Below are 26,246 nucleotides of genomic sequence, written 5' to 3'. Positions count from 1 at the left end.
AAAACCTGCACATAGATTTTAAATGAGCCACTAAACTATTATTAGTATTCTGCTGTAGTTATTTTATTAGCTTTATCATTGATTATTGTACAATAATGATTCTTGTTTTTTATCTGCAGAAGAAACTCCTGTCACCACATCTACTGTTGAAATGGACAACGTTGATGCTGCTGCTGGTAAGTTCAAATCCACCCAATATGGAACCTAAATCAAACTAATTGTTTCATTACTACTTGAAAAATAGTCATACATTTGCACACACACACAGTGAAGGCACTTCTTTCCAACCTTCTGCTACCAGCATCACAGCAACTGTTCTGTAGATTTGATTGGACTGTTGGACTGATTGGACTTTTCACTGTTTGCTGTTGAAGTTCTGTCTCTGATGTTCCAGAGGCTCCAAGAGAGGCGTGTCTGGAAGAGGAACCAACTGGATCCAAAATTCCTCCAACCTCAAATCCAATTGGTCCAGCTGAATGGCCAACCGCACTCTCTGATCCAGTAAGAATGGATTTGGTGCAAAGAGGTCCTTTTCATACTGATAAAGACTTTGACTTTCCAGAAACCCCCTCATTGAGCTGCTGTGTTCTTTATTTTGGATTGTTTTATCGTTATTTGATTTTCTATTAAGTTGGTGTTTTTAATAAGTTGGAGTTTGGGAATGTCATTTGCTAAGTGCCTAAAGTTACATTAAAAAAATATATATACATTTGTCATTCATGTTTTTTTCTTTTCACTTTTAAAATTGGTTTTCCAACACTAAATGTGCATCCAACACTCAGTCAGTATACTGTGTTCAATTCTTCAGCAGCAACAATAATCCATTCACAAAATCTATTAATAGAGAGATCTCAGTTATATTACAACAACAGTTGCGTTTTGTTGGTGCTGCTGATCAGTTGGAGGGCCCACACATTAAATTTCGCTTAGGGCCCCCGGAAGACCAGGGTCGGCCCTGGCTTCAGCTGCTCCCTTGAGATGTGCTGCTGAATAACGCAGTCATCCGACAAAGACTTCTAGGCTTCCCCCTTAGCCCTGACAGCCTTTATCAGCAGATCCAGGTCGCTTTTATTGTAAGCCAGAACTGCCCCAGCCAGTGCTTGAACGCAGCGCATTTGGAGTGGCTGTTGGTCTGGATGGCTGCGTCGAACTGGTGCATCCAGTGGAAGATGTCCAGACGAACCACCATCCCACGGTCAACCCAAGGCTGGAACAAAGTCTCCACTGCTGTTGGGCCTTGAGCGCGGCAACACCCCCGATCAATGTACAGGATCTTCGGAGCCGGTTGATTGGCCCGCTGAAACCTCTCAGTCCTTGAAACGTAGGCCAAAGCTTGTCTGTGAATTCCTCGCAGGTCAGCACGAAGGTCACAATTTGGGAGTGTTCGTTCCCAACACTGGTGAACCACTCGGCTGACCCATGAGCCTCTCCAGACAGCTTCTTAACCACCTGAAACATGCCATCGTTTGTCATCAAACCCCAGCAATATGAGGTGTATTTCATCATAAGTTGTGAAAATGACTGCAATATGTCTGAAATGGTAATACAGTGAAACTTTGAAATACTTTTTTGGTGGAATCCATTTTCAGCACAGTGCCAAAGGTGGAGAGGATCTGGTTCCTGTAGTGCTGCACATTGTCGGCCTCTGCCAACAGAAAGGCGTGCCGCAGGAGTCGTGTGGAGGCTAACTCTCTGGAGGGAGGGGGAGGGGGAGGGCGGAAGGTGTGCCCCAAAGAGGAAACAATGCCACGCGGCTCCACGGTGCTCATCAGAAGGGTGGTGTACAGGTCCTTACGATGAAGATATTCTTCATGGGGGTTTTCCTGGACCTGCCGCCACACCTTCACCGTGGTGTTGCCCTCTGTTCTGTCCCACAGAAGGCGAACAACGTTCTTGTCCACGCCGCGCCTTGGAGAAGAGAGAGTCATCAGATGATTCATTTAAAATTCTTTCACATGCTGCTGGGCACACTCACTTGCAGGTGAGAACTGCAGGGAACATGGCTGGATGAGCCTCGCTGAGCTGGGACAGAATGAGAAGATCCCATGCAAGCCAGCGCCCCACTGTGCCCCCCTCTTTATTTCTGGTTGCCTTCGTGCACGGTCCACAAAACAAAACCTCAGTCAGCATTGTGTACCAGCTGGATACGTCACATATGTGCCGCACCTGCAGAGATCAGAAAACGTGAAGCAAAGCTGAGCAATGTCAGATGTGTTCCTCTTGGAGGCTATATTTACCTACTAAACAGAACAAAACTAAAGCTGTATAGAAAGCCATTAAAGGACATTAGTATTGGATCTTTTGTCTTGATCACCTCTGCTTAAAAAAAAAAAGGAGAAAAAAAAGGTGAGTCGTACCCGATGATGGTAGCCAGACTTGTAGAGGTGCACATCTCGCCCTGCACCTGCACAGGTATCACCCCAAGGACATTTGAGAGAGTACCTCCACGCTCCCACAGGACGCCAGACAAAGACGCGGCTCCTGAAAAAGAGGCGTGGAGCTGGCAGAGCACCGCTGATGAAACCAGGAGGCTCCGGAGGGTAAAACCACATCCGGTCTGATTTTCTTCACCCTTCTCCTTTTCAGATGGCCAGAAAACGTCTTTAAATATCTGAACGGCTGTGAACAGTCCTCTCTCTGTGTCCCCCTTCAGCCAGTTGACGTCAGCAGGCAGGATGCTATTGGGGTCTTCCCACAGGCGCACCCAACCCTCGAACTCCACCTGCATCGCAAATTATATACAGAACATGTGATCTAGTTTGAATTAAATGTAAGAGATTTAAAGTAGTCATATTTACTAACTTACAGGTGAGTCACTCTGAGGCAGTTCCACAGGAGTAACGTGACTCTGGGATGTGGAGGCCAACCCACTGGTCTGAAGAACAGATGCTGAGTGCAGCATGGGCCTCGCACCACTGATCTTAATCTGGGAGGATAGAGATGGAGAGGTCCTCTCTGGATGAAAGGGGGCAGATGAGGAAATCTGAGGCTGGGAGGAAGATGCAGATGAGGCAGTCATCTCTTTCCGGGGGGGAAAATGAGGATGACCTGACCCGGCTGGCTGACTTCTGCTTTGGCTTTTTTGTGGGCTGGGATTCTTTTGAAACAATATCAGTAGGCCGACTACTGCCTTGGCTTGCACTCTCGGACTCCTGAGACGTCACTAAATCTAAGAAAGTAAAAATTTGGGATTAAGAAAGACATGTACTTATTTTTCTTTAACTCTCTTAGTGTCTTACCTTCCACAGCCTGATAATGCAGCCATCAGCTCAGCATCAGCAGCACATGCAGATGGATTGCCCATTTTCAGCTGTTGCTACAGTAGGAAAGCAAATGTTTTATTTCATTAAACTCTGTAAAGTTCAGTCGTGAAACATTACCAATGTGCAAATCAAACACGTTCTTTGCTTTTGGGCCGTCTGGGGCCACAACACTTACTTGTTCCTTTTTCTGTGATGTATTTTCGGAACCTCTTCATCTGCACGCTGGTGATGTGGGTCAGCAGTGTGTTCAACCATCTCCTCACCGAGCTGTTTGCTTTTTGTATCATCTCCCTCTCCTTTGAGCTAAACTTGTCTGGCCTGTCCTTTTGGGATGCATACTGCCGGTGGAGCTCCTACATCTCCTGAAAGGTGTGGTCTTCAAATCCTTTCTGGCCATAGATGCACCGGTCTATGTTGGCCTCAAGGAACATGGAGACTTGAGGGAAACTCTCTGCGTACTCCGTCAGGCAGTCTTTTATCCACTGGTTTCCTATGTCTCCTTTTCCAGTGGGGTTAATCAACTCCGCTCTGTGTTTGTCAACTAGGCTGCAGGTGGAAATTTCGATAAGTTTAGTCTAATGCAGACATATTTGTGTCATTCATCATTAACATTGCATGTGAAAGGTTGTGTAGAGTACCTTAAAGGTCATTTTAATGTTAAATACTTACAAATTCAGGTATCCAACATCATTGGCTACAAGCCAGTGGAAAGGGGCGTTCTTGTACTGCCCAAAAGGGAACACCAGCCTTCCCAGACACTGCTGATGGGATGGTGAAGAGATCCCTTCAGCCCACAGCAGTTTTTCTGCATGGCCCAGGGCGGTGAACTGATGGAGCAGCTCTGGTGGAAGTTGAGGGAAGACTTTTTTGGTCTCCTGATACAAACCGCCCAATTTTGAAGCCACAAAAATTGGCCTGCTGGCGATGTGCTGGGGCATTTGGGTTTGTGACCCGGATGAGAGTTGCCATCTTGGCTTGTGATATAGTCTGTGTCATAGAAGAGTAATAGGTGGTTACACAGGGTTTATTTGTTTATTTATTTGGAGCCCCATTACCTTCCACAAGTGGTCGCTAGTCTTCCTGGGGTCCATATGCAAAAAATACATACATTTTACCAATTTCACAAACACCGAAAATGATTTCACAAAAATACAGTGACTAATTCATCATATTTACCTTAAAAGCTTCACATGTTAAAATAAGTTAAAAAATGTCATTTTTGTACCAGCATATCAAGACACATAGCAACATATCAACATCAACAACAATACATTTCATAACAGCAAATCATTCAAATTGTTAGTTATTGTAAGTAGTCCATGTTTCTTAGTTTTAAAATCTTTTTGAAATGATATTTGTTACTAATGAGCCTTGTCCTTACAGACACTTGATTCCATGCAACAGAAGATTTAAACAACATGGTTCTTCTCATACAGTTAGATCTTAAAAAGGAACAATCAAATCACCAGAGCTGACCTGACGAGTTTGATATTGGTGACAATACCCACTGTATAAAACTTTGTTTACAAAATATTGGGGACATTTTTGGGTGCTGGCAAGACTTCAAAGTGTGTTTAATTCAAATATCTTTGCAACTTCTTTGCAAAATGCTGTATATTATATGTTTATTGTTCTTTTATAAATCCTCATCTAGGCCTTTAAAAACATGTGCATGCACATACTGTGGCGATCTGACAGTTTGCATATCGCCCTGATAAAAATCCCCTGTGCAGGTCGGAGAGGAGAGGCGTGCCCTGGAAAAAGGGGACATAAAAAGACAGACGCACAGGATCTGGGCTGTGAGGAGTCGGAGAGAGGAGGAAGCTGAAAGAGGGTCTAACGCTCAACCCTGCAGGCTTCCACAACCTGAAAGACTGACATCTTCACTGGTGTCAAGCCAGCCCTCTGTCACAGGCATACCTGCCGGTTACACTTGCTCAGCTGTATAATTTAAGTTTTTTTTCTTGCTTGTATATACCCTGGCGTTTATTTTGAACGTTTGATGTACAGTTTATTGTTCCTTGTTCTTTTGCTGTATGTCACTTTTGTTCTGCATCAATAAAAAAAAGCGTGAACACAGTTCGCTGTTGGTCACGTGGTGAGCACGGTCCGCACCACGTGACCAAAACAATCATAGCGGATGTCAAACTTTCAAAGCGATGAAGACGAGGTACATCTACACGTTTTCGCAAAATATACTTTATTGAAAAAGGTGTAAAATATATTACCGTTAGATATTTTAGTGGCCCGAGCGGACGAGTCAGAGATAAAGTCTTGTGCTCCGTACTGCTCGAGCGAGCTGGACCGGTGTAGGTACAATAACCGTTCGGCCTGGAACTACCGTTCGGGGTCCTATTTACTGAAGGAAACGTCACACTACGGTAGCCCAACTTGGACAAACTACGTAGAGGGGAGATCTGCTCGGGCTCTACATATTTTAATGTCACATTCCGTTTTGTAACCTAAAGTTATTTTCCTTCATAAATTGTGTCTGACAATATTCTTTGTAATTTTTATAAAAGGATTTTGCCACAATCCGCTTGTTATTCCAGCTTAAGTTCAGCCAATATGGCTGAAAATGTTGTTAGTACGGCTAGATGTTGTGCTTCCGGGTCCATTCTGCCAATAATAAAGCACTGGGCGAAGGGATTATAAAAACTATAAGCAAACATGCATTCAATAATAATCATAACAATAATAAAAGCACGTTTAGAAGACAATGTCGCTCTATAACGGAGCTTTGTTTGTTTACAGCAGACGTCATAATATTTTCGTCGTACTTTGTCCAGACCAATCACTATCTGACACGTCATCGGGACAACGGACAGCCAATCACATAATGTGACGTCAGCATTAGTCCCAGGACCCTGAAGGACCCCGAATGGATGTTCCAGGCCAAACGGTTATTGTACCTACACCGGGCCAGCAAACAAATGGCTAAGTATGTCGAGCCTGTGAGGTATTGGAGCCAGGGTGAGAGTGGGTTTTGTTTCAGCTTTTATTTTGTTACTTCCTGTATCTCACATGTCCTCTCATTTCAGTTTTCTTGACCTTCCCTCAGTGTGTTCACCTGCCCTCCCTGATGTGCGCACCTGTTTGTAATTTTTTAATCAATCCTCATGCTTAAGGTCTGCGTCTCCCCTGCCCTTGTTGCCAGATTGTTTTGTGCTGTTCACAGAGTTACATTAATCTTTTGTCTTAAGAGCGAAGTAACAATTAAATTCGAGTTTTCATTGGAAAATCCTGCGTCCTGCATTTTGTGTCCACCTTGTATCCTGACAGAGCCCTGCAGATACTAAGATAAGCAGCTAGAGGTACTGATATTTGAAAAAGCATTTGTTGTTTTCTGCAAGAACTACGCCAAAACAGAGGTTTTTATTTTACGTTGTGAATTGCAGATGCATTAACAACATGTGGACTCGGCCAGTTCCAGTGTGGAAATGGGAGATGCATCACGATAAGATGGATATGTGATGGCGGCGTCGACTGTGGAAATGGCACCGATGAACTTCCAAGCACCTGCTGTGAGTATCCCATGACATTACAGCATCTCCGCCCCCTAGAGTGTATGAGCTGCCTTTTTTTTGTGTATTTTTTTTTATATCTATAGTGGCAAGAACATGTAAACCTACAGAGTTCAATTGTGGAGACCGCTTTCACCTGTGTTTACCGAGCTCCTGGCGCTGTGATGGTAAAGCTGACTGTGAGAACAGAGCTAATGAGAGGGGCTGTGGTAGGCTTGCACTTCATCTTAATGCACATCTGCGCTCGTCTGCCTCTCTCTGACCTCTCAAACACTAAACAGTGTTTAGCCTCAGACTTGCGCTGCGAGAATGGCCAGTGCGTCTCAGCTTCCTTTGTGTGTGACGAAGATGAGGATTGCGATGATGGGAGTGATGAGGCCTCCTGCCCTCCCATCACCTGCAGCTCTGCATCCTTCCAGTGCAACAACAGCATCTGCATCCCTCGCCAGTGGGCCTGTGACGGTTACAACAACTGCCCTGATGGCTCAGACGAGTGGCCCCAGAGCTGCCACGCCGAATCCCCCGTGACGCTCGCCTCTCATCAGTGCCACTCGATGGAGTTCCACTGTGGCAGCGGAGAGTGCATCCACGGCAGCTGGAAGTGGGATGGAGATGCTGACTGCTTGGATGGATCTGATGAAACTGGCTGCAGTAAGTTTGTGGTTCCAAACGTCATGTCCTGCATTTCTTCACTGCCCCTTTACTTACTACAGTTGCTTTGCCCTTAGCTCGCTCCACCTGCTGTCCAGATGAGTTTGAATGTGGCGATGGAACCTGCATCCACGGCAGTCGCCAGTGCAACCAGCAGTACGACTGCAGAGACACGACTGACGAATCCGGCTGTGTCAACGGTAAGAGGACCCTCCCACGCTCCATAGTCCCACTGAAAAGCTGTACCTTTTTCACTCATCATTTCATTTGGCTTCCACAGTGACCCGCTGTGAGGGCCCGGACAAGTTCAAGTGCCGCAGTGGGGAGTGCATAACCATGGAGAGAGTGTGTGACAGCAAACGGGACTGCAGGGATTGGTCAGATGAGCCTCTTCGGGAATGTGGTGGGTGCAGCTTTTCACAACTTTCTGGTTAATTACTAGTTTATGCATTTACCTCGGGTCCTGCGTGTCCTTAGAGTTGTAATTATATCCTCATAAAAAGGCCTCTTCTTTTTCTTTGCAGGCTCTAACAAATGTCTTTACAACAATGCTCTCACATTTGCAATAGCAAATGTGCCTGCAATTGGTAGCAGGCACCACATATTTTTATAGAGGCATCTGATTATTTTTTACTTTTATTTTAGTTTTTTACTTGAATAACTTGCAGTATGGAAAAAATGGCATGAAAAAAGAAAATAAGATGATGAATAGGCCTGCACAATATAGCGCAAATTTATCGCTATCGCAAAATCCAGCTTTGTAATATGCACATCGCAAAAGACGGCAAATATTGCAATAAATCGTAAACCTTGAATGTGTTTAAAAAATCTAATGGCAGCTTGAACCATTTAACAAATTAAATAAATCCCATTATGCATTTGACCAATCAGATGGAGGCCTATTATGTTAGATGCTTGTCACCTATGTCGACGAGGGTCATTTGGAGTATAAATTTTAAAGTGTTGCAATGAAATGGGAATGGTTATTTGGTTATTTTGCTATTTGTCTATATACCGCAAATTATATCGTTATCGCAATTTTAATCTCTAATATCGCATATCATGAGTTTTCCTCATACCGTGCAGCCCTAATCAAGAACATGTTAAAAAAAGGTAGCCTAAAAGTCTATGGGATTTTGGCATCATGACACCAGCAAGTACTTCCTGGGAGAACGGCCAAGATGGCGTCTGCGTAGGTACGTACCTTCTGAGCTCCTGCAAAAGTTATCGGACATAACATCTATTTTGGAATCATGACACCAGCAAGTACTTCCTGTTTGGAAAACCGGGGGGAGGGGTCACCTAGTCCAGTTCTCGTATACAGTCAATGATCCATACCCAGTCTTGCAATGGTTGTAATGCAGTTTTGTGCATTTTATTGTTTCATGTGGAGATTACTTTTTGCACACAACCAGGTTCTCTGTGCTCAAAATTGGGGGTCAAATCTGGCTCTTACCCTTTAAAACCAGAGCTGTCACCGGTGACAGGAAAATAAACACACGCTCTTTGACCTGTCGCAGATCTTCAACCGTTTACGCAATTAATGGAATTCTAACAGATTCTGTTCGGCACAGAGAGAAGAGAGGCGTGCTTCTCTCTGCATGCAGCACCTTACATTAGTGAATAGTTTACGCAATTAACGTAAATCAGCTGAAAATAGCACAAACAGTAGTTTGCATGATAACGTTCAATTCGCTCAAAAATACCAGCTAAATACGAGCTTTAGCTGGTATTTTTGTTAGAACTGAGCGACTTTACGAGCTAAATCGGGACAAGGAAGTGAAGACTTTAACCACTTCTCATTGGTCAGACTGATGACATGTGATTAAGCCCCCCTAGAATGATTGGTGGAGACAGTTAAAGGGACGGGACTTTTCCAAAATACAGCTGAAGCTGCAGCTGAATCGTACCGTCATTCTTATCAAAATGTCTTTAATAAAATAAACGCAAAGAAAAAGTATTTCACGATCTTTTCTATTCCTAACTCCTCAATGTTTTATCAGGGCCTGTTTGGATGAACAGAGCTGAAATCCTGGAGATGGGAAATGTGTTTAGATCAGTTAATGAGGGCAATTTCTGGTTGAAAAACACTGTGGTAGATGATTTAAATAATGAATTCATGTAATGTTTTTGCATTTCAGAGGCACCAACACCTGCAGGACCATCGCAGTCAGAATCTCCATCCGCCTCCACAACCCGTCTGCCTCTCAGGACGTCACCTAGAGCCACGTTGAATCCCAGACTCCACCACAGCAGCGCCGGTGGTGATCACCAGTACCACCCCCAGGGCTGTAACCCACACCACCCCAAGGTCACAGACACAGAGGACCACCAAGCCTTCAATCAGGAGCACCATACCACTCCCAAAGACCACTACTCCCAGGCTGATCGATCTGAAAGTCCTGCAGACCTTCACAGAGGCTCCAACCACCTCTCTGGGTAAGCTGTCAAAGCAGTTCATCTGCTGACGTTTCGCATTGACTTCTTTCTCAGCTGTACATAACAATCCTTTCCCTTTTAGAAAGCAAACGTGGGCTTGGTGTGACTCTTTACTCGGTCCTCCCTCTGGGTGAGTTGTTGCAGCAGCTGCCGAAACACTGAGCTGTTGCTCACCCTCAACATGTGACGTCTTACCCCCAATATCTGTTCATCCAACAGCGGTTCTCTCTCTGTTGGCTGTTGGTGGCGTGCTGCTGTGGAGGAACTTCAGGTTGAGAAGCTCCAACACCATCCACTTTCATAACCCTGTTTATCAGAAAACCACAGATGACCAGGTGCACATTTGGAAAAGCAACAGCCTTGACGGTTACTCCTACCCAAAAGTAAATGTTACAAAAACTTTGTAGATACCGCCCTGCAAAATACTTTATCTAACATTCTTTTCTTTGCTTTTTGATCAGAGGCAAGTTGTGAGCGTGGACGAAGAAACCGACAATCCCACCTTCACTGAAAACTGAATGCTGTCTTAAGGTGGATTTGATGATGATGATCAGTGTTTTTACCTCAAATGAACAAAGAGGTGAAGCCTGAATGTTCCAACCACTGAATCCTCACAAACAGATGGTTTGTCTGCAGCCCAACAAGTTTTAATCCCACAAGAAAACATCTGAATGCTCATCAAACATCATTAATTTCTCAGGTTGATTTTTCCTCTCTTGATGTTCAGACTCTGATAGTTGATGAGGGGAAAAGTCTTATGTTGCTGATCAGGGAACAGTTTTGGTTTATACACAACAAACCACTTTTCTTTTTTCAGACGAAGATGGATAAATTGTATTTTTAAAGCACATGAAGTCAAAGATGAATGTAACCTCACAGAAAACACTCATCATCATGTGGTCGTGCCTTGATTATACCATCCTCTGTCTGGGCTCCCAGATGTTCCCTCTGCATCTGTAAGAGCTTCCACTCTCCACATGCTTGTCGGTGGATTGGACAGAAACCTTTAAATGATTCTTTTTTCATGTTGTTAAAAAGCTTTGATGCCACCAAACCGCTGTACCGTGGCACATGTATTTGTGTCCCCGTCATGCCAGCATTCCTGTTCAAATGGCTCTTGGGTCTCCCCGGTGTTTGCGTGTTTGGCTTTTTTTCCCCTTCAAATTCTCCTTGTCTGGGAACAGGTACAGGGAGGCAACAACACCCCCCCCCCCCCCCCCCCCTTTGGATCTGTATTTGTGTTGTGGGAGTAAATAAGCATGAATGGTTGAAAAGTGAGGGTGAAACAACGGACGAGGGTTTCTGGGTTTGTCAGCTTGTGAGGACTAAACGGCACATGAATTCTGTTTCCATTCAGCTTGTAAATATGTTTATAAGTGTACAGAAATGTGTTCTGTACTGGTTTTGTTAATGATTGAATGTTCTGTAAATAAATGCTGCTATTTATTATAGAATTTGATATTTCTGGTTTTATCGTGGCTGCACGGTTGAGCAGTGCTTATCGCGCTTGCCTGACATAGAAGACCTCTGGTTCAAGTCCCGGCTGGTGGACCTGGAACAGGACGTGCTCTGTCCAAAAAACATGCTTCATAGGTTAATTGGTTACTCTCCTCTTTTCTTTTTCTTTTTTTTTGTCCATGTGTGGATGGGTGTGTGTGTGTAATTGTGGCCCTGTGACAGACTAGCGTCCAGGGTGTGCCTAGCCTTTGCCCACAAGTGGTTGGATAGGCTCCGGCAGCCCGTAACCCCGAAAGGGACAAAACGGATATGAATGTATCGATGTATAAGAATAAATTAAATTGATAAAAATGTAAACGTCAAAATAATTAAATAAAAACAATAAATCAAGAGGGGCGCAGAAAATGCCAGCAAATAATAAAGGCCGCCCCCCAGCAGGAGAGGCCAGAGTAGGTCTTCAGGCCTCGGTCGGATGCCATCCTAGAGACAAAAAAAAAGTAATCAGGCATCAATTTTAATAGCAGAAGATGACTGACTACTGCTAGACCCTTACATCTGCCGGCTCTCTTTCGGCTCTCGGCTCAAACGGTGGCTCGTATTGTAGTCTAAACAAAGACAATGAAGTTTTCAGTTAATACAAAATAGTTTTCATTCCAAAATGATTTATCAGAACATAAAAGGTAGTAAATGCAGCTGAAAATCAGAGCTAAAGAGCTGCTCACGCCCTCATGAATCAGTGAAAATGAAGACACAAGGACAATGTTTTGAAATGTTTGTATAGATTATAGAAAACAATAAGAAAGCAAAAGATTAACAAAGTCAAATAACATTACTTTGAAAAAGTTGATTAACAAAGATTACTTTTTTTTAAATATACTGTAGCATTGCAACACAAAAATAGGATTGACATTTCACTGTTGGGATAAAAGACAGTAAATGCTTCCAAATTAGACACCAATATTAATGGTCCAGTATTTCATTGTTATGTTTCCAGGTGAGCACATAATAGTTTGATTTGTATTTATTTGGTTTTGCACAACATTTGTGGTAAATGATGTATTAGATGACTACAAATATGGCGGTGATTTCCGATTACAAACGGGTAACGTTTAACATTCAGGAAAACGGATGGAAATGTATTTATTTAACAGTCACTGTGTCCAACTGCATTTATCAAAAAAGTCCTTAGCAACTGTAGTTTTTTTCATTTACAATTCTCAACTGGTCAAAAACTGTCATCAGGCGACATGGGTAAGACACTTCTTGTTGTGAAAGATGATGATCTGTTTCCGTACTTGTATGTGGGTCTAAATCAGTGCTTCTCAAATAGAGTGGGGCCAGGGGGGGGGGGGGGGGGGGAGCGTTGGTGGCGGTTTTAGGCACAGGTAATACGGGCAATTGTCCCGTATTACATGTGCACTGAGCCGCTGTCATTTAACGTGACAGCGGCTCAGTGCTTAGAAATAAATCTGATTCCTATTCGGTTCCTATCATCTGTTCTATCACAGAGTTTGTAACAGACTGAAACCTGTGAATCCCTGTTCGTGAAGCTGCTCCTGGCTGTCTCGTGTCACACGCAGCTGCGCGAATGAGAACGAAAGGGGAGGGGTAGTGTGGGCTCTGACTCCCGGGCACGCGGAAGGGAGCTGCTCATCATTTAGACAAAAAATCAGCACAATGTTTTTATCTATTTCTTCAGACTAAAAACGTTACATTTTTTTGTTCTGCTGTGTTAATGTTTCAGATCAATTTACATTGGATGCTCATGCTTCTTTGAGAAACATAGAAATCCTGTATAATTTAGCTACCTCAGATCACATACCAGTAGTCTTCTCCTTAAATGTGGCAAATGTACCATCTCTTGTGATGAAAGAAAATAACGCTCTTACAGATAAACTTGATTGGTCCAAAGTTACAAATGAGGACATCAATAAATACACAGCAACCACCGATGCTCAGCTGCAGGCTGTAAAATTGCCCAGGGATGCACTGGCATTCTGTGATCCAAACTGCAAAAATACTACTCATTGTGATGAATTGTGTAAACTCTATGAAAATATAGTCAAAGCTGTAAAAGATAGTAGTCTTTGCCTACGAAGCAGGAGTCATAAAAGCTGGACTGTCAAGCCAGGCTGGAATGACTTTGTAGCTGAACATCATGCTGCAGCCAGGGATGCTTTCAGACTCTGGCATGAAGCTGGGAAGCCTCGACAAGGTGCCTTGTTTGAGAGCAAGAAAATGACTACTGCGAGATTTAAATATTCACTTCGCATTATCAAAAGGCAAGAAAACATGATGAGAGCAGACTCTCTGGCCACAGGTCTACAAAAAAATGATAACCATAAATTCTGGAAGGAAGTTAATGCTGTGAACAATCGTAAAACTTCATTGCCATCCAACATTGAAGGTGTATGTGGTGCTGATAAAATTTGCTGATTTATGGCGTAAGCATTACTCTGACCTGCTTAATTCAGTAAAAAGTCATGCAGTTTCTATTGACAATGTGGATTTTACCGACACAATGGTTATTCGTGCAAGTGAGATTCAAGATGCAATTTCAAAGATAAAAGAAGGCAAAGCATGTGGTCTAGATCAGTGTTTTTCAACCTTTTTTGAGCCACGGCACACTTTAACCTTGACCAAAATCCCGCGGCACACCAGCGTCCAAAAAAAAAAAAAAAAAGCAGAAATTCATGGTCTGTATTGATCTACAGCCCCCCCCCTCTCAATCTCACGTGGATTTTTATGATAATTGTGGCAGAAAAAGCAGGAAGTTACAGGTGTTTTTTTCTAAGAGATGAAATAAAAGTTAAATTAGAAAAATTTAGAAACTGTTTGTTGTGGTTTCAAGACATTTCACAAGGACGACTCATTGTGCGCTGTCCCTTTAAGCCAATGCATCATGGGAGATGTAGTGTGAAAACTGCCAAAAAAGGGCAGAAAGACTCGCGTGTCTGAGCTTCATTGTTTTGTTCACTTGTTCCACGGTCTGACACCGGACTCTGTGGAAAGCTACACCGCTAAATACAAGCTTTAGCTGGTATTTTTGTTAGAACTGAGCGACTTTATCAGCAGAATTAAGAACAAGGAAGTGAAGACTTTAAGCACTTCTGATTGGTCAGACTGATGACATGTGATTAAGCCTTCAAGAATGATTGTCGGAGACAGCTAAAAGGGCGGGACTTTTCCTTACACAGTTATAGCTGAAGCTATCGCGGTACCGTCATTCTTATCAAAATGTCTTTAATAGAATTAAATAAACACAAAGAAAAAGTAATTTTATAACCTTTTATATTCCTAACTACTCAGTGTTTTATCAGGGCCTGTTTGGATGAACAAAGAGCTGATTTCCTGGAAATGGAAAATGTTTTTAGATCAGTGAAGTAGGGCAATTTTCCACGGCACACTTGACCATCTCCCGCGGCACACTACACTGGTTGAAAAACACTGGTCTAGATGACATCTCAGTCGAGCATTTAAAATATTCAAGTTTTAAATTACTGCCCCTGCTGGCCATGTGTTTCACTGGCTTTCTAACCCATGGAGTCCTGCCTGATTCAATTCTCTCAGTTCTATTGATTCCTGTCATCAAAGACAAGACTGCCAGTTTAAATAGTCTGTTGAATTACCGACGATTGCCCTTTCCAGCAACATTTCAAAACTTTTAGAATATGTTTTATTGACTAGACTCGAAGTGCATCTTTTAACAAGTGAGAATCAATTTGGTTTTAAAAAAAGCCTCGGCACTGATATGTGTATTTACGCATTACAGGAAATAGTTGGGAAATACCTGCATCTGAATAAATCTGTATTTTTGTGTTTTATTGATGCCACTAAGGCCTTTGACAGGGTCAACCACCTCGAGCTTTTTCAGAAGCTAATTAATCGAAGAGTGCCCAAATATCTTGTACGATTCCTGGCTTTCTGGTATGCTAATCAAACAATGGTAGTCAAATGGGGCAATGTCTTATCAGAGCCTTTTTATGTAAGCAATGGTGTTCAACAGGGGGGGGGGGGGGGGGATCCTCTCTCCATTTCTATTCAATGTGTGTATTCATGACCTATCCACTAATCTGAATCTGTGCAAAACTGGGTGTGTTGTTGGATGTCAAACCTTTAACCATCTCATGTATGCTGATAACCTTGTCATTTTTAGCCCCTACAGTGCTGGGTTACAAACACTTTTAAAAGTTTGTTCTGACTATGGCAGAGACTTTGATATAAACTACAATCCCTCTAAAAGCAAAGTAATGATTGTAAGGACCAAAGATGACAGAAATGTAAACTTTCCTGTTTTTAAGCTTTGTGGAACGACTCTGGAACAAACCTCATCTATCAAATATCTTGGACATTTCATTAATGATGTTAGAGACATTCAGAGACAGTACTGTAAACTCTATGCTCAGGCAAATGTGCTGATGAGAAAATTCAGTGCATGTTCACTTCAGTTGAAGTGTTCGCTGTTCAGAGCTTACTGCACTCCTCTGTATACGGCCCCTCTTTGGTGGAACTATGGACGTGGGACATTCCGCAAATTCTTAGTAGCCTATAATGATGCTTTTAGGCTTCTGCTACAGGTGCCCAGGTGGTACAGAGCCAGTCAGCTGTTTGTGGATGCTCACATCCCCACCACCTGTGAAACTCTACTGCGTAAGCTAACGTACAGCCTCATGGAACACCTGGACAAATCTAAGAACTCAATTATCATGTCTCTGACTGATCCCAAAAGAAGCTCATGCCGCTACACTTCTGCCCTGAGGAAACACTGGATACAGCGATTATACTCCTTTTAATTTATATCTTTTTACTTTTTATTATGTATACTGTATTTGTATCTTTTTTTTCCTATGGACCACATCTGAGTCTGAAATAAAAGTGTGAATTTAGTATTATTTATTGATTGAATTATTTTTCTCAGTATCAAATGGTTCAGTTGGTCAAAATGTCTCTAGTTTGAATAAGAACTGACATTTTATTTCTGGCACGTTAAGCTTCTTTCTGTTTTAAACTACAACAGGGTTTCTGTGTGGCAAAATAAAGTTAATATTTGTTGAAAGTGCATTTATATACATTTTTTCTTTTGTTAATGTTAAATGATACAATTTTAGGTACACTTACGCAAATTTTGTATATACTAATCTAATATATTGTCGCCGCGCAAGTGTGTGTGGGGTCGGGGGGGGGGGGGGGGGGGCGCGAAACAATAATAATTGAGAAGCACTGGTCTAAGCACTGGTTTAATCATTTTCCTTGAAAATCCACCACGTTTAACATACTTATGCATCCGCCATCCTTGCCAGCAGAGTATGAAAAAAATGACATCTGGATTTTGTCTTTCAGAAATGAATTCACAGAATGTGAAGAATGTCCGCGAAGAGGCGGGGGCCCACCAGGCAAGGCCTCCGAGCGAAGAGGCGGGGGCCGACCAAGAGCGGCGACGCCACGAAGAGCCGGGAGCCAACCAGGACCGGCCTCCCCGCGTGCAGGCGGGGGCCCTGCAGCAGCGGCCATCCCGCGTGGAGGCGGGGGCCCTGCAAGAGTGGCCTCCCCACGTGCAGGCGGGGGCCCACCAGGAACGGCCTCCACATGAAGGGACGGGGGCCCACCAGGAATGGCCTCCTTGCGGAGAGGCGGGGGCCCACCAGGAATGGCCTACACGTGAAGAGGCGGGGGCCCACCAGGAATGGCCTACACGTGAAGAGGCGGGGGCTCACCAGGAATGGCCTCAGCGCGCGGAGGCGGGGGCCCACCAGGAATGGCCTCCACGCGGGGAGGCGGGGGCCAACCAGGAACGGCCTCCACGTGAAGAGGCGGGGGCCCTGCAAGAACACCCTCCCCGTGAGGACCAGGGGGGAAGATATATCTTAACCCTGCAGTAAGTAGACTTCCCGCCTGACTTTCTTCTTGTTGAACTTGGTTAACAAGGTTATCTGGATTTTTAACGGTTGCTGTTAAATGTCATACTGTATTGTAATACTCAGCGTTAAATTAGAGTATTTACAAAATCAATCAGGGTTTTACTTACTTTCTCAAATTTGTGTGTTTGTCCACGTTCAGATGGACAACGGCTTCTTAGTTGAGGCTGATATCGTAACACTTTCCAAGAATAGGGAAGACCTTCTGAAATTCCGTAATATCCTCCCTTCTTGTTTGGCTCTGTCTCCCCCTCTTTGTGCTGTCACTAGCTGTAATCAGCCACACACCTGAGTAATCGGAAATCACCGGCATATTTGTAGTCATCTAATATATCATTCACCACAAATGTTGTGCAAAACCAAATACATACAAATCAAACTATTATGTGCTCACCTGGAAACATAACAATGAAATACTGGACCATTAATATTGGTGTCTAATTTGGAAGCATTTACTGTCTTTTATCCCAACAGTGAAATGTCAATCCTATTTTTGTGTTGCAATGCTACAGTATATTTAAAAAAAGTAATGTTTGTTAATCAACTTTTTCAAAGTAATGTTATTTGACTTTGTTAATTTTCATTTGCTTTCTTGTTTTCTATAATCTATACAAACATATTTCAAAACATTGTCCTTGTGTCTTCATTTTCACTGATTCATGAGGGCGTGAGCAGCTCTTTAGCTCTGATTTTCAGCTGCATTTACCACCTTACATGTTCTGAATCATTTTGGAATGAAAACTATTTTGTATTAACTGAAAACTTTGTCTACTTTGTTTAGACTACAATACGAGCCGAGGGGTCCAGGAGTGCCGGTGGGTCTAGCAGTAGTCAGTCATCTTCTGCTATTAAAATTGATGCCTGATTACTTTTTTTTTGTCTCTAGGATGGCATCCGACCACCAAGGCCGGAGGACCTTCTCTGGCCTCTCCTGCTGGGGGCGGCCATTATCATTTTTTGGCGTTTTCTGCGCCCCTCATAGTTTTTCATTTATTTATTCAATTTAATTATTTTGACATTTACTTTAATTAAATTTATTCTTATTTGATACATTCATATCCGTTTTGTCCCTTTCGGGGTTACGGGCTGCCGGAGCCTATCCAACCACTTGTGGGCAAAGGCTAGGCACACCCTGGACGCTAGTCTGTCACAGGGCCACAATTACACACACACACCCATCCACACATGGACAAAAAAAAAGAAAAAGAAAAGAGGAGAGTAACCAATTAACCTATGAAGCATGTTTTTTGGACAGAGCACGTCCTGTTCCAGGTCCACCAGCCGGGACTTGAACCAGAGGTCTTCTATGTCAGGCAAGCGCGATAAGCACTGCTCAACCGTGCAGCCACGATAAAACCAGAAATATCAAATTCTATAATAAATAGCAGCATTTATTTACAGAACATTCAATCATTAACAAAACCAGTACAGAACACATTTCTGTACACTTATAAACATATTTACAAGCTGAATGGAAACAGAATTCATGTGCCGTTTAGTCCTCACAAGCTGACAAACCCAGAAACCCTCGTCCGTTGTTTCACCCTCACTTTTCAACCATTCATGCTTATTTACTCCCACAACACAAATACAGATCCAAAGGGGGGGGGGGGGGGGGGGTGTTGTTGCCTCCCTGTACCTGTTCCCAGACAAGGAGAATTTGAAGGGGAAAAAAAGCCAAACACGCAAACACCGGGGAGACCCAAGAGCCATTTGAACAGGAATGCTGGCATGACGGGGACACAAATACATGTGCCACGGTACAGCGGTTTGGTGGCATCAAAGCTTTTTAACAACATGAAAAAAGAATCATTTAAAGGTTTCTGTCCAATCCACCGACAAGCATGTGGAGAGTGGAAGCTCTTACAGATGCAGAGGGAACATCTGGGAGCCCAGACAGAGGATGGTATAATCAAGGCACAACCACATGATGATGAGTGTTTTCTGTGAGGTTACATTCATCTTTGACTTCATGTGCTTTAAAAATACAATTTATCCATCTTCGTCTGAAAAAAGAAAAGTGGTTTGTTGTGTATAAACCAAAACTGTTCCCTGATCAGCAACATAAGACTTTTCCCCTCATCAACTATCAGAGTCTGAACATCAAGAGAGGAAAAATCAACCTGAGAAATTAATGATGTTTGATGAGCATTCAGATGTTTTCTTGTGGGATTAAAACTTGTTGCGCTGCAGACAAACCATCTGTTTGTGAGGATTCAGTGGTTGGAACATTCAGGCTTCACCTCTTTGTTCATTTGAGGTAAAAACGCTGATCATCATCATCAAATCCACCTTATGACAGCATTCAGTTTTCAGTGAAGGTGGGATTGTCGGTTTCTTCGTCCACGCTCACAACTTGCCTCTGATCAAAAAGCAAAGAAAAGAATGTTAGATAAAGTATTTTGCAGGGCGGTATCTACAAAGTTTTTGTAACATTTACTTTTGGGTAGGAGTAACCGTCAAGGCTGTTGCTTTTCCAAATGTGCACCTGGTCCTCTGTGGTTTTCTGATAAACAGGGTTATGAAAGTGGATGGTGTTGGAGCTTCTCAACCTGAAGTTCCTCCACAGCAGCACGCCACCAACAGCCAACAGAGAGAGAACCGCTGTTGGATGAACAGATATTGGGGGTAAGACGTCACATGTTGAGGGTGAGCAACAGCTCAGTGTTTCGGCAGCTGCTGCAACAACTCACCCAGAGGGAGGACCGAGTAAAGAGTCACACCAAGCCCACGTTTGCTTTCTAAAAGGGAAAGGATTGTTATGTACAGCTGAGAAAGAAGTCAATGCGAAACGTCAGCAGATGAACTGCTTTGACAGCTTACCCAGAGAGGTGGTTGGAGCCTCTGTGAAGGTCTGCAGGACTTTCAGATCGATCAGCCTGGGAGTAGTGGTCTTTGGGAGTGGTATGGTGCTCCTGATTGAAGGCTTGGTGGTCCTCTGTGTCTGTGACCTTGGGGTGGTGTGGGTTACAGCCCTGGGGGTGGTACTGGTGATCACCACCGGCGCTGCTGTGGTGGAGTCTGGGATTCAACGTGGCTCTAGGTGACGTCCTGAGAGGCAGACGGGTTGTGGAGGCGGATGGAGATTCTGACTGCGATGGTCCTGCAGGTGTTGGTGCCTCTGAAATGCAAAAACATTACATGAATTCATTATTTAAATCATCTACCACAGTGTTTTTCAACCAGAAATTGCCCTCATTAACTGATCTAAACACATTTCCCATCTCCAGGATTTCAGCTCTGTTCATCCAAACAGGCCCTGATAAAACATTGAGTTAGGAATAGAAAAGATCGTGAAATACTTTTTCTTTGCGTTTATTTTATTAAAGACATTTTGATAAGAATGACGGTACGATTCAGCTGCAGCTTCAGCTGTATTTTGGAAAAGTCCCGTCCCTTTAACTGTCTCCACCAATCATTCTAGGGGGGCTTAATCACATGTCATCAGTCTGACCAATGAGAAGTGGTTAAAGTCTTCACTTCCTTGTCCCGATTTAGCTCGTAAAGTCGCTCAGTTCTAACAAAAATACCAGCTAAAGCTCGTATTTAGCTGGTATTTTTGAGCGAATTGAACGTTATCATGCAAACTACTGTTTGTGCTATTTTCAGCTGATTTACGTTAATTGCGTAAACTATTCACTAATGTAAGGTGCTGCATGCAGAGAGAAGCACGCCTCTCTTCTCTCTGTGCCGAACAGAATCTGTTAGAATTCCATTAATTGCGTAAACGGTTGAAGATCTGCGACAGGTCAAAGAGCGTGTGTTTATTTTCCTGTCACCGGTGACAGCTCTGGTTTTAAAGGGTAAGAGCCAGATTTGACCCCCAATTTTGAGCACAGAGAACCTGGTTGTGTGCAAAAAGTAATCTCCACATGAAACAATAAAATGCACAAAACTGCATTACAACCATTGCAAGACTGGGTATGGATCATTGACTGTATATGAGAACTGGACTAGGTGACCCGTCCCCCCGGTTTTCCAAACAGGAAGTACTTGCTGGTGTCATGATTCCAAAATAGATGTTATGTCCGATAACTTTTGCAGGAGCTCAGAAGGTACGTACCTACGCAGACGCCATCTTGGCCGTTCTCCCAGGAAGTACTTGCTGGTGTCATGATGCCAAAATCCCATAGACTTTTAGGCTACCTTTTTTTAACATGTTCTTGATTAGGGCTGCACGGTATGAGGAAAACTCATGATATGCGATATTAGAGATTAAAATTGCGATAACGATATAATTTGCGGTATATAGACAAATAGCAAAATAACCAAATAACCATTCCCATTTCATTGAAACACTTTAAAATTTATACTCCAAATGACCCTCGTCGACATAGGTGACAAGCATCTAACATAATAGGCCTCCATCTGATTGGTCAAATGCATAATGGGATTTATTTAATTTGTTAAATGGTTCAAGCTGCCATTAGATTTTTTAAACACATTCAAGGTTTACGATTTATTGCAATATTTGCCGTCTTTTGCGATGTGCATATTACAAAGCTGGATTTTGCGATAGCGATAAATTTGCGCTATATTGTGCAGGCCTATTCATCATCTTATTTTCTTTTTTCATGCTATTTTTTCTATACTGCAAGTTATTCAAGTAAAAAACTAAAATAAAAGTAAAAAATAATCAGATGCCTCTATAAAAATATGTGGTGCCTGCTACCAATTGCAGGCACATTTGCTATTGCAAATGTGAGAGCATTGTTGTAAAGACATTTGTTAGAGCCTGCAAAGAAAAAGAAGAGGCCTTTTTATGAGGATATAATTACAACTCTAAGGACACGCAGGACCCGAGGTAAATGCATAAACTAGTAATTAACCAGAAAGTTGTGAAAAGCTGCACCCACCACATTCCCGAAGAGGCTCATCTGACCAATCCCTGCAGTCCCGTTTGCTGTCACACACTCTCTCCATGGTTATGCACTCCCCACTGCGGCACTTGAACTTGTCCGGGCCCTCACAGCGGGTCACTGTGGAAGCCAAATGAAATGATGAGTGAAAAAGGTACAGCTTTTCAGTGGGATGTGTGACTACGGAGCATAGAAGGGTCCTCTTACCGTTGACACAGCCGGATTCGTCAGTCGTGTCTCTGCAGTCGTACTGCTGGTTGCACTGGCGACTGCCGTGGATGCAGGTTCCATCGCCACATTCAAACTCATCTGGACGGCAGGTGGAGCGAGCTAAGGGCAAAGCGACTGTAGTAAGTAAAGGGGCAGTGAAGAAATGCAGGACATGACGTTTGGAACCACAAACTTACTGCAGCCAGCTTCATCAGATCCATCCAAGCAGTCAGCATCTCCATCACACTTCCAGCTGCCGTGGATGCACTCTCCGCTGCCACAGTGGAACTCCATCGAGTGGCACTGATGAGAGGCGAGCGTCACGGGGGATTCGGCGTGGCAGCTCTGGGGCCACTCGTCAGAGCCATCAGGGCAGTTGTTGTAACCGTCACAGGCCCACTGGCGAGGGATGCAGATGCTGTTGTTGCACTGGAAGGATGCAGAGCTGCAGGTGATGAGAGGGCAGGAGGCCTCATCACTCCCATCATCGCAATCCTCATCTTCGTCACACACAAAGGAAGCTGAGACGCACTGGCCATTCTCGCAGCGCAAGTCTGAGGCTAAACACTGTTTAGTGTTTGAGAGGTCAGAGAGAGGCAGACGAGCGCAGATGTGCATTAAGATGAAGTGCAAGCCTACCACAGCCCCTCTCATCAGCTCTGTTCTCACAGTCAGCTTTACCATCACAGAGCCAGGAGCTCGGTAAACACAGGTGAAAGCGGTCTCCACAATTGAACTCTGTAGGTTTACATGTTCTTGCCACTATAGATATAAAAAAAAAATACACAAAAAAAAGGCAGCTCATACACTCTAGGGGGCGGAGACGCTGTAATGTCATGGGATACTCACAGCAGGTGCTTGGAAGTTCATCGGTGCCATTTCCACAGTCGACGCCGCCATCACATATCCATCTTATCGTGATGCATCTCCCATTTCCACACTGGAACTGGCCGAGTCCACATGTTGTTAATGCATCTGCAATTCACAACGTAAAATAAAAACCTCTGTTTTAGCGTAGTTCTTGCAGAAAACAACAAATGCTTTTTCAAATATCAGTACCTCTAGCTGCTTATCTTAGTATCTGCAGGGCTCTGTCAGGATACGAGGTGGACACAAAATGCAGGACGCAGGATTTTCCAATGAAAACTCGAATTTAATTGTTACTTCGCTCTTAAGACAAAAGATTAATGTAACTCTGTGAACAGCACAAAACAATCTGGCAACAAGGGCAGGGGAGACGCAGACCTTAAGCATGAGGATTGATTAAAAAATTACAAACAGGTGCGCACATCAGGGAGGGCAGGTGAACACACTGAGGGAAGGTCAAGAAAACTGAAATGAGAGGACATGTGAGATACAGGGGCCTGTTGCACAAAAGTAGAATTAAGACATCCGGGATAAATGACTGAGCTGAGCTCAATGAATCCAAAACATGTGCGTCCAGGCTTAATCGGTTGCAAAAAGACCAAGCCAGGATGAGCAGACACGGATTCATCAAGCCAGGTGTAACCAATCCTGGATAGGTGCGCGCTCACGGCTCACTCAAACAGACCCCTCCACAGATCACAGATAAACTGATTTACCATGGCAACTAGAGCCGCGTACCTTTCCCCGTCGGAAGCACAAATCCTCATGGAGGCATACGAGGAGATAAAAGATATAATTAAGAAGAAAGGCAACACCGCCACAGTGATAAAGCACACTCAAGATTTTTTTAATGAAATTACCAGCCAATTAATTTTATGAAAATGTGACTTGTCATTTTTAACCAGAAAATGTTATGTTTGTTAATCTTACGTGAATGAATCATGTCGATCGTACATAAAAATATTCCATTTAAAAGTTACTCATTTCAATCATGTTGATCCAATATGATACCGTTAAATTGGATGCATTAGTAATCGCAAGGAATTGTGGGATTCCATTTTCTTTGTCTATCTGGGCAGATTGGGGTCTAAGTGTGAGTTTTTGTCCATGGGTTTTATTGTCTAGCTGTTTTACTCTGTTTTAACTAGTGATTTAAACTGATATGTTTATTTCTTTTCTGCACCATGAGTTAGAGTGTGGGAGAGGATGATGACCAAACCCCTTGTGCGGTAAACTGTTCAGGTAACTTAAAACAGAATTTGCATTATTTGAACTCCTGTCTTGTCATGTGGGATATTACTGCGCATTTCATGTCTTTGATGTGAATATTAAAAGACCCATTGGTTGAAACTTTGGAAAACCTTATCATTGTCAGATGTATAAATAAAATTAAAGCAAAAAATTAAGTAATATCAACATGAATTGTGTTAGGTAGTCATACAAATTTAAGTTGAATAAACTTAATTTAATGAGGTGTGACCAATTAGAGTGATTCAATTAAGTTGGATCAACTTTTATCTTTTGAGAGTGAGCAACAATATTAATTTAAAGTTGGGTCCAACTGCAGTATTTAGATTGAATCAACTTAAATTTATTAGTTTGAGCCTAAGTACATTAAGTAGGACCAATATGATTCATTTTTGTTCAAGTAACGTTGTCTAATCATGTGGAAATCATTTCCATAATTTTTTTATGTTCATTCAAAGTGAACGTTTTTGAGTGTAGTTTACCTGCTTTGTTTTGTCCTTATTCAATAAAGGAACATAATGTTACACATTGTGTTTTCATATTCATATGGAATGTGTATTATTTTGTATGACAGAGTACTAGGGCCCCACTGAGGAAAAAGGATAAAGTCATAAATTTATGAGGCTGGTTCTTTCTGCAGAAAAGCAACATATTCTTTTTACAGTTTTGATAGTTATGAAAATGTGATACTTCATATTCTGATACATCAGCATGTCTTCGTTTATGAAACCATACTGAAGGACAATTTCACGAAATGCCCCACATCTGTCATTTTAACAACTGTCCTCCTTTAAAACAACTGGTTACAATATTATGACTTGTCTTTTTTTTCCCTCTGTGGCCCTAATATTCTATCATTTTATATATAGCCTTATAGTCTATGGGAAACTGTAAATTATCTAATGATAGCAACATCATCTAAAACTCATTATTTATCCAAAATGATTGAAATTAATGATCACAAACGTTTAAATAATGACAGGGGGTCTAGTTATATGTGATAACAATGTATAGTGAGCAGTGAAATAACTATTGGTTTCCATTTGTGGCGACAGCTGACTGACATTAGGGATGAGATTAAATAGATCCTGGAATTTAGCCTGGTCTGGAGCAGGCTAGCTCCACAGAATAAATCTCCATGGTAACTTATACCATAACATATCCTCCTGCCCCCTATCCAGCTTTAGTGCAACCGGATTGGTAACTTATACCATAACATATCCTCCTGCCCCCTATCCAGCTTTAGTGCAACCGGATTGGGGATCAATTGAGCCAGGATCACCAAGATATCCTGGCTTAATCCCTTATCCTACTTTTGTGCAACAGGCCCCGGAGCAGGAGCAGATGCGTGGAGTGACAATAACATGGAATGTAGATGAAAACATTGGGATTGAAAACTTATATTCTAAAACAGAACATTCTAAAATTTTTAGTTTAAAACTTTTGTTCCCATTTTAGATCATTTGTTTTTAAATCGTGAAGCCCTTTGGTTCCTTCAGGAGTTGTAAATTACTGTATAAAGTTTAATTCAATCATGATCCTTTTAACAAAATAAACATTATTTAGAAAATAAAGCAATGACTAAATAGCACTCTTTGATATTCAAAGACAAAAATTCAGTAAAAATATACTGATAGATTTAATAAAATAAAATAACATAAATAATGGATCCTCTCCCGTCATAATTCTGGAGTAACTTTGAGCTCATCACGCGTCTCACAGTTTGAGCAGCTGCGTTATGTTCTGTGCGCCTGTTTCTCATCCAGTAATAATGAAAAAAGCTCATTTCTCTGTCTTCTGCCGCAGCTAATC

The 26,246-nt window shown here is 42.7% G+C and overlaps 4 protein-coding genes across 20 annotated transcripts; 2 read left to right on the top strand and 2 right to left on the bottom strand.

Annotated features, from left to right (window-relative positions):
- Positions 1-38: 38 nt before the first annotated feature.
- LOC144994230 (uncharacterized) lies at positions 39-5,633 on the bottom strand. 4 transcript variants are annotated; one of them, XM_078951317.1, is made up of 10 exons: positions 5,492-5,633; positions 3,933-4,250; positions 3,439-3,809; positions 3,240-3,316; positions 3,054-3,169; positions 2,807-2,955; positions 2,358-2,722; positions 1,976-2,166; positions 1,566-1,908; positions 39-1,449 (listed from the first exon to the last, which is right to left on the bottom strand). In XM_078951317.1, the coding sequence occupies exons 7-10, from the start codon at positions 2,550-2,552 to the stop codon at positions 1,069-1,071; spliced, it is 1,110 nt and encodes a 369-aa protein (XP_078807443.1). In that variant the 5' UTR covers positions 2,553-2,722; positions 2,807-2,955; positions 3,054-3,169; positions 3,240-3,316; positions 3,439-3,809; positions 3,933-4,250; positions 5,492-5,633; the 3' UTR covers positions 39-1,068. The 4 variants fall into 4 exon arrangements, 2 of the variants coding, with proteins under 2 accessions (XP_078807443.1, XP_078807444.1); XM_078951318.1 differs by having other exon boundaries at positions 1,976-2,091; XR_013657662.1 differs by having other exon boundaries at positions 39-1,908; positions 3,933-4,343; positions 5,492-5,617.
- A 431-nt stretch (positions 5,634-6,064) lies between these two features.
- LOC144981308 (uncharacterized) lies at positions 6,065-11,331 on the top strand. Of its 11 annotated transcripts, none has more exons than XM_078951263.1 (10): positions 6,065-6,204; positions 6,546-6,577; positions 6,662-6,787; positions 6,874-7,438; positions 7,516-7,638; positions 7,719-7,841; positions 9,580-9,877; positions 9,960-10,007; positions 10,097-10,260; positions 10,339-11,331. In XM_078951263.1, the coding sequence occupies exons 3-9, from the start codon at positions 6,737-6,739 to the stop codon at positions 10,179-10,181; spliced, it is 1,293 nt and encodes a 430-aa protein (XP_078807389.1). In that variant the 5' UTR covers positions 6,065-6,204; positions 6,546-6,577; positions 6,662-6,736; the 3' UTR covers positions 10,182-10,260; positions 10,339-11,331. The 11 variants fall into 11 exon arrangements, with proteins under 11 accessions (XP_078807389.1, XP_078807395.1, XP_078807388.1 ...); XM_078951269.1 differs by having other exon boundaries at positions 6,105-6,236; positions 7,207-7,438; XM_078951262.1 differs by having other exon boundaries at positions 6,105-6,236.
- Positions 11,332-12,435: 1,104 nt separating this feature from the next.
- Positions 12,436-18,300, top strand: LOC110015520 (uncharacterized). The gene is made up of 4 exons (XM_020705486.3): positions 12,436-12,586; positions 16,676-17,210; positions 18,032-18,065; positions 18,137-18,300. The coding sequence occupies exons 1-4, from the start codon at positions 12,583-12,585 to the stop codon at positions 18,230-18,232; spliced, it is 669 nt and encodes a 222-aa protein (XP_020561145.2). The 5' UTR covers positions 12,436-12,582; the 3' UTR covers positions 18,233-18,300.
- A 320-nt stretch (positions 18,301-18,620) lies between these two features.
- On the bottom strand, positions 18,621-23,768 carry LOC144994228 (uncharacterized). 4 transcript variants are annotated; one of them, XM_078951309.1, is made up of 10 exons: positions 23,379-23,768; positions 23,169-23,294; positions 22,959-23,081; positions 22,517-22,886; positions 22,317-22,439; positions 22,107-22,229; positions 20,074-20,371; positions 19,944-19,991; positions 19,691-19,854; positions 18,621-19,612 (listed from the first exon to the last, which is right to left on the bottom strand). In XM_078951309.1, the coding sequence occupies exons 2-9, from the start codon at positions 23,217-23,219 to the stop codon at positions 19,770-19,772; spliced, it is 1,221 nt and encodes a 406-aa protein (XP_078807435.1). In that variant the 5' UTR covers positions 23,220-23,294; positions 23,379-23,768; the 3' UTR covers positions 18,621-19,612; positions 19,691-19,769. The 4 variants fall into 4 exon arrangements, with proteins under 4 accessions (XP_078807435.1, XP_078807436.1, XP_078807437.1 ...); XM_078951310.1 differs by having other exon boundaries at positions 22,517-22,748; XM_078951311.1 differs by lacking the exon at positions 22,959-23,081 and having other exon boundaries at positions 22,517-22,748.
- Between the last annotated feature and the right edge of the window lie 2,478 nt (positions 23,769-26,246).

This window comes from Oryzias latipes, chromosome 8 (genome assembly GCF_053564925.1).
Source record: "Oryzias latipes strain Hd-rR chromosome 8, Olatipes_Hd-rR_3.1".
Classification (NCBI taxonomy): domain Eukaryota; kingdom Metazoa; phylum Chordata; class Actinopteri; order Beloniformes; family Adrianichthyidae; genus Oryzias; species Oryzias latipes.
The sequence above is the reverse complement of the archived record's forward strand: the minus strand, read 5'-3'. Positions and strand labels throughout refer to the sequence as shown.

Excerpts from the sequence above, each read along its gene's own strand:
- LOC144994228 (XM_078951309.1), bottom strand. The coding sequence starts at position 23,219 with ATGGCGGCGTCGACTGTGGAAATGGCACCGATGAACTTCCAAGCACCT. Across the intron at positions 22,230-22,316 it reads CGAATCCGGCTGTGTCAACG|TGACCCGCTGTGAGGGCCCG; the intron begins GTAAGAGGACCC and ends TGGCTTCCACAG. Across the intron at positions 19,992-20,073 it reads GGCTCCAACCACCTCTCTGG|AAAGCAAACGTGGGCTTGGT; the intron begins GTAAGCTGTCAA and ends TTTCCCTTTTAG.
- LOC110015520 (XM_020705486.3), top strand. Across the intron at positions 17,211-18,031 it reads AGATATATCTTAACCCTGCA|ACTACAATACGAGCCGAGGG; the intron begins GTAAGTAGACTT and ends TACTTTGTTTAG. Across the intron at positions 18,066-18,136 it reads CGAGGGGTCCAGGAGTGCCG|GATGGCATCCGACCACCAAG; the intron begins GTGGGTCTAGCA and ends TTTTGTCTCTAG.
- LOC144994230 (XM_078951317.1), bottom strand. The coding sequence starts at position 2,552 with ATGTGGTTTTACCCTCCGGAGCCTCCTGGTTTCATCAGCGGTGCTCTG. Across the intron at positions 2,167-2,357 it reads AGTCTGGCTACCATCATCGG|GTGCGGCACATATGTGACGT; the intron begins GTACGACTCACC and ends TGATCTCTGCAG. Across the intron at positions 1,909-1,975 it reads CCTGCAGTTCTCACCTGCAA|GCGCGGCGTGGACAAGAACG; the intron begins GTGAGTGTGCCC and ends CTCTTCTCCAAG.
- LOC144981308 (XM_078951263.1), top strand. The coding sequence starts at position 6,737 with ATGGCGGCGTCGACTGTGGAAATGGCACCGATGAACTTCCAAGCACCT. Across the intron at positions 6,788-6,873 it reads TGAACTTCCAAGCACCTGCT|TGGCAAGAACATGTAAACCT; the intron begins GTGAGTATCCCA and ends TTATATCTATAG. Across the intron at positions 10,008-10,096 it reads TTACTCGGTCCTCCCTCTGG|CGGTTCTCTCTCTGTTGGCT; the intron begins GTGAGTTGTTGC and ends TTCATCCAACAG.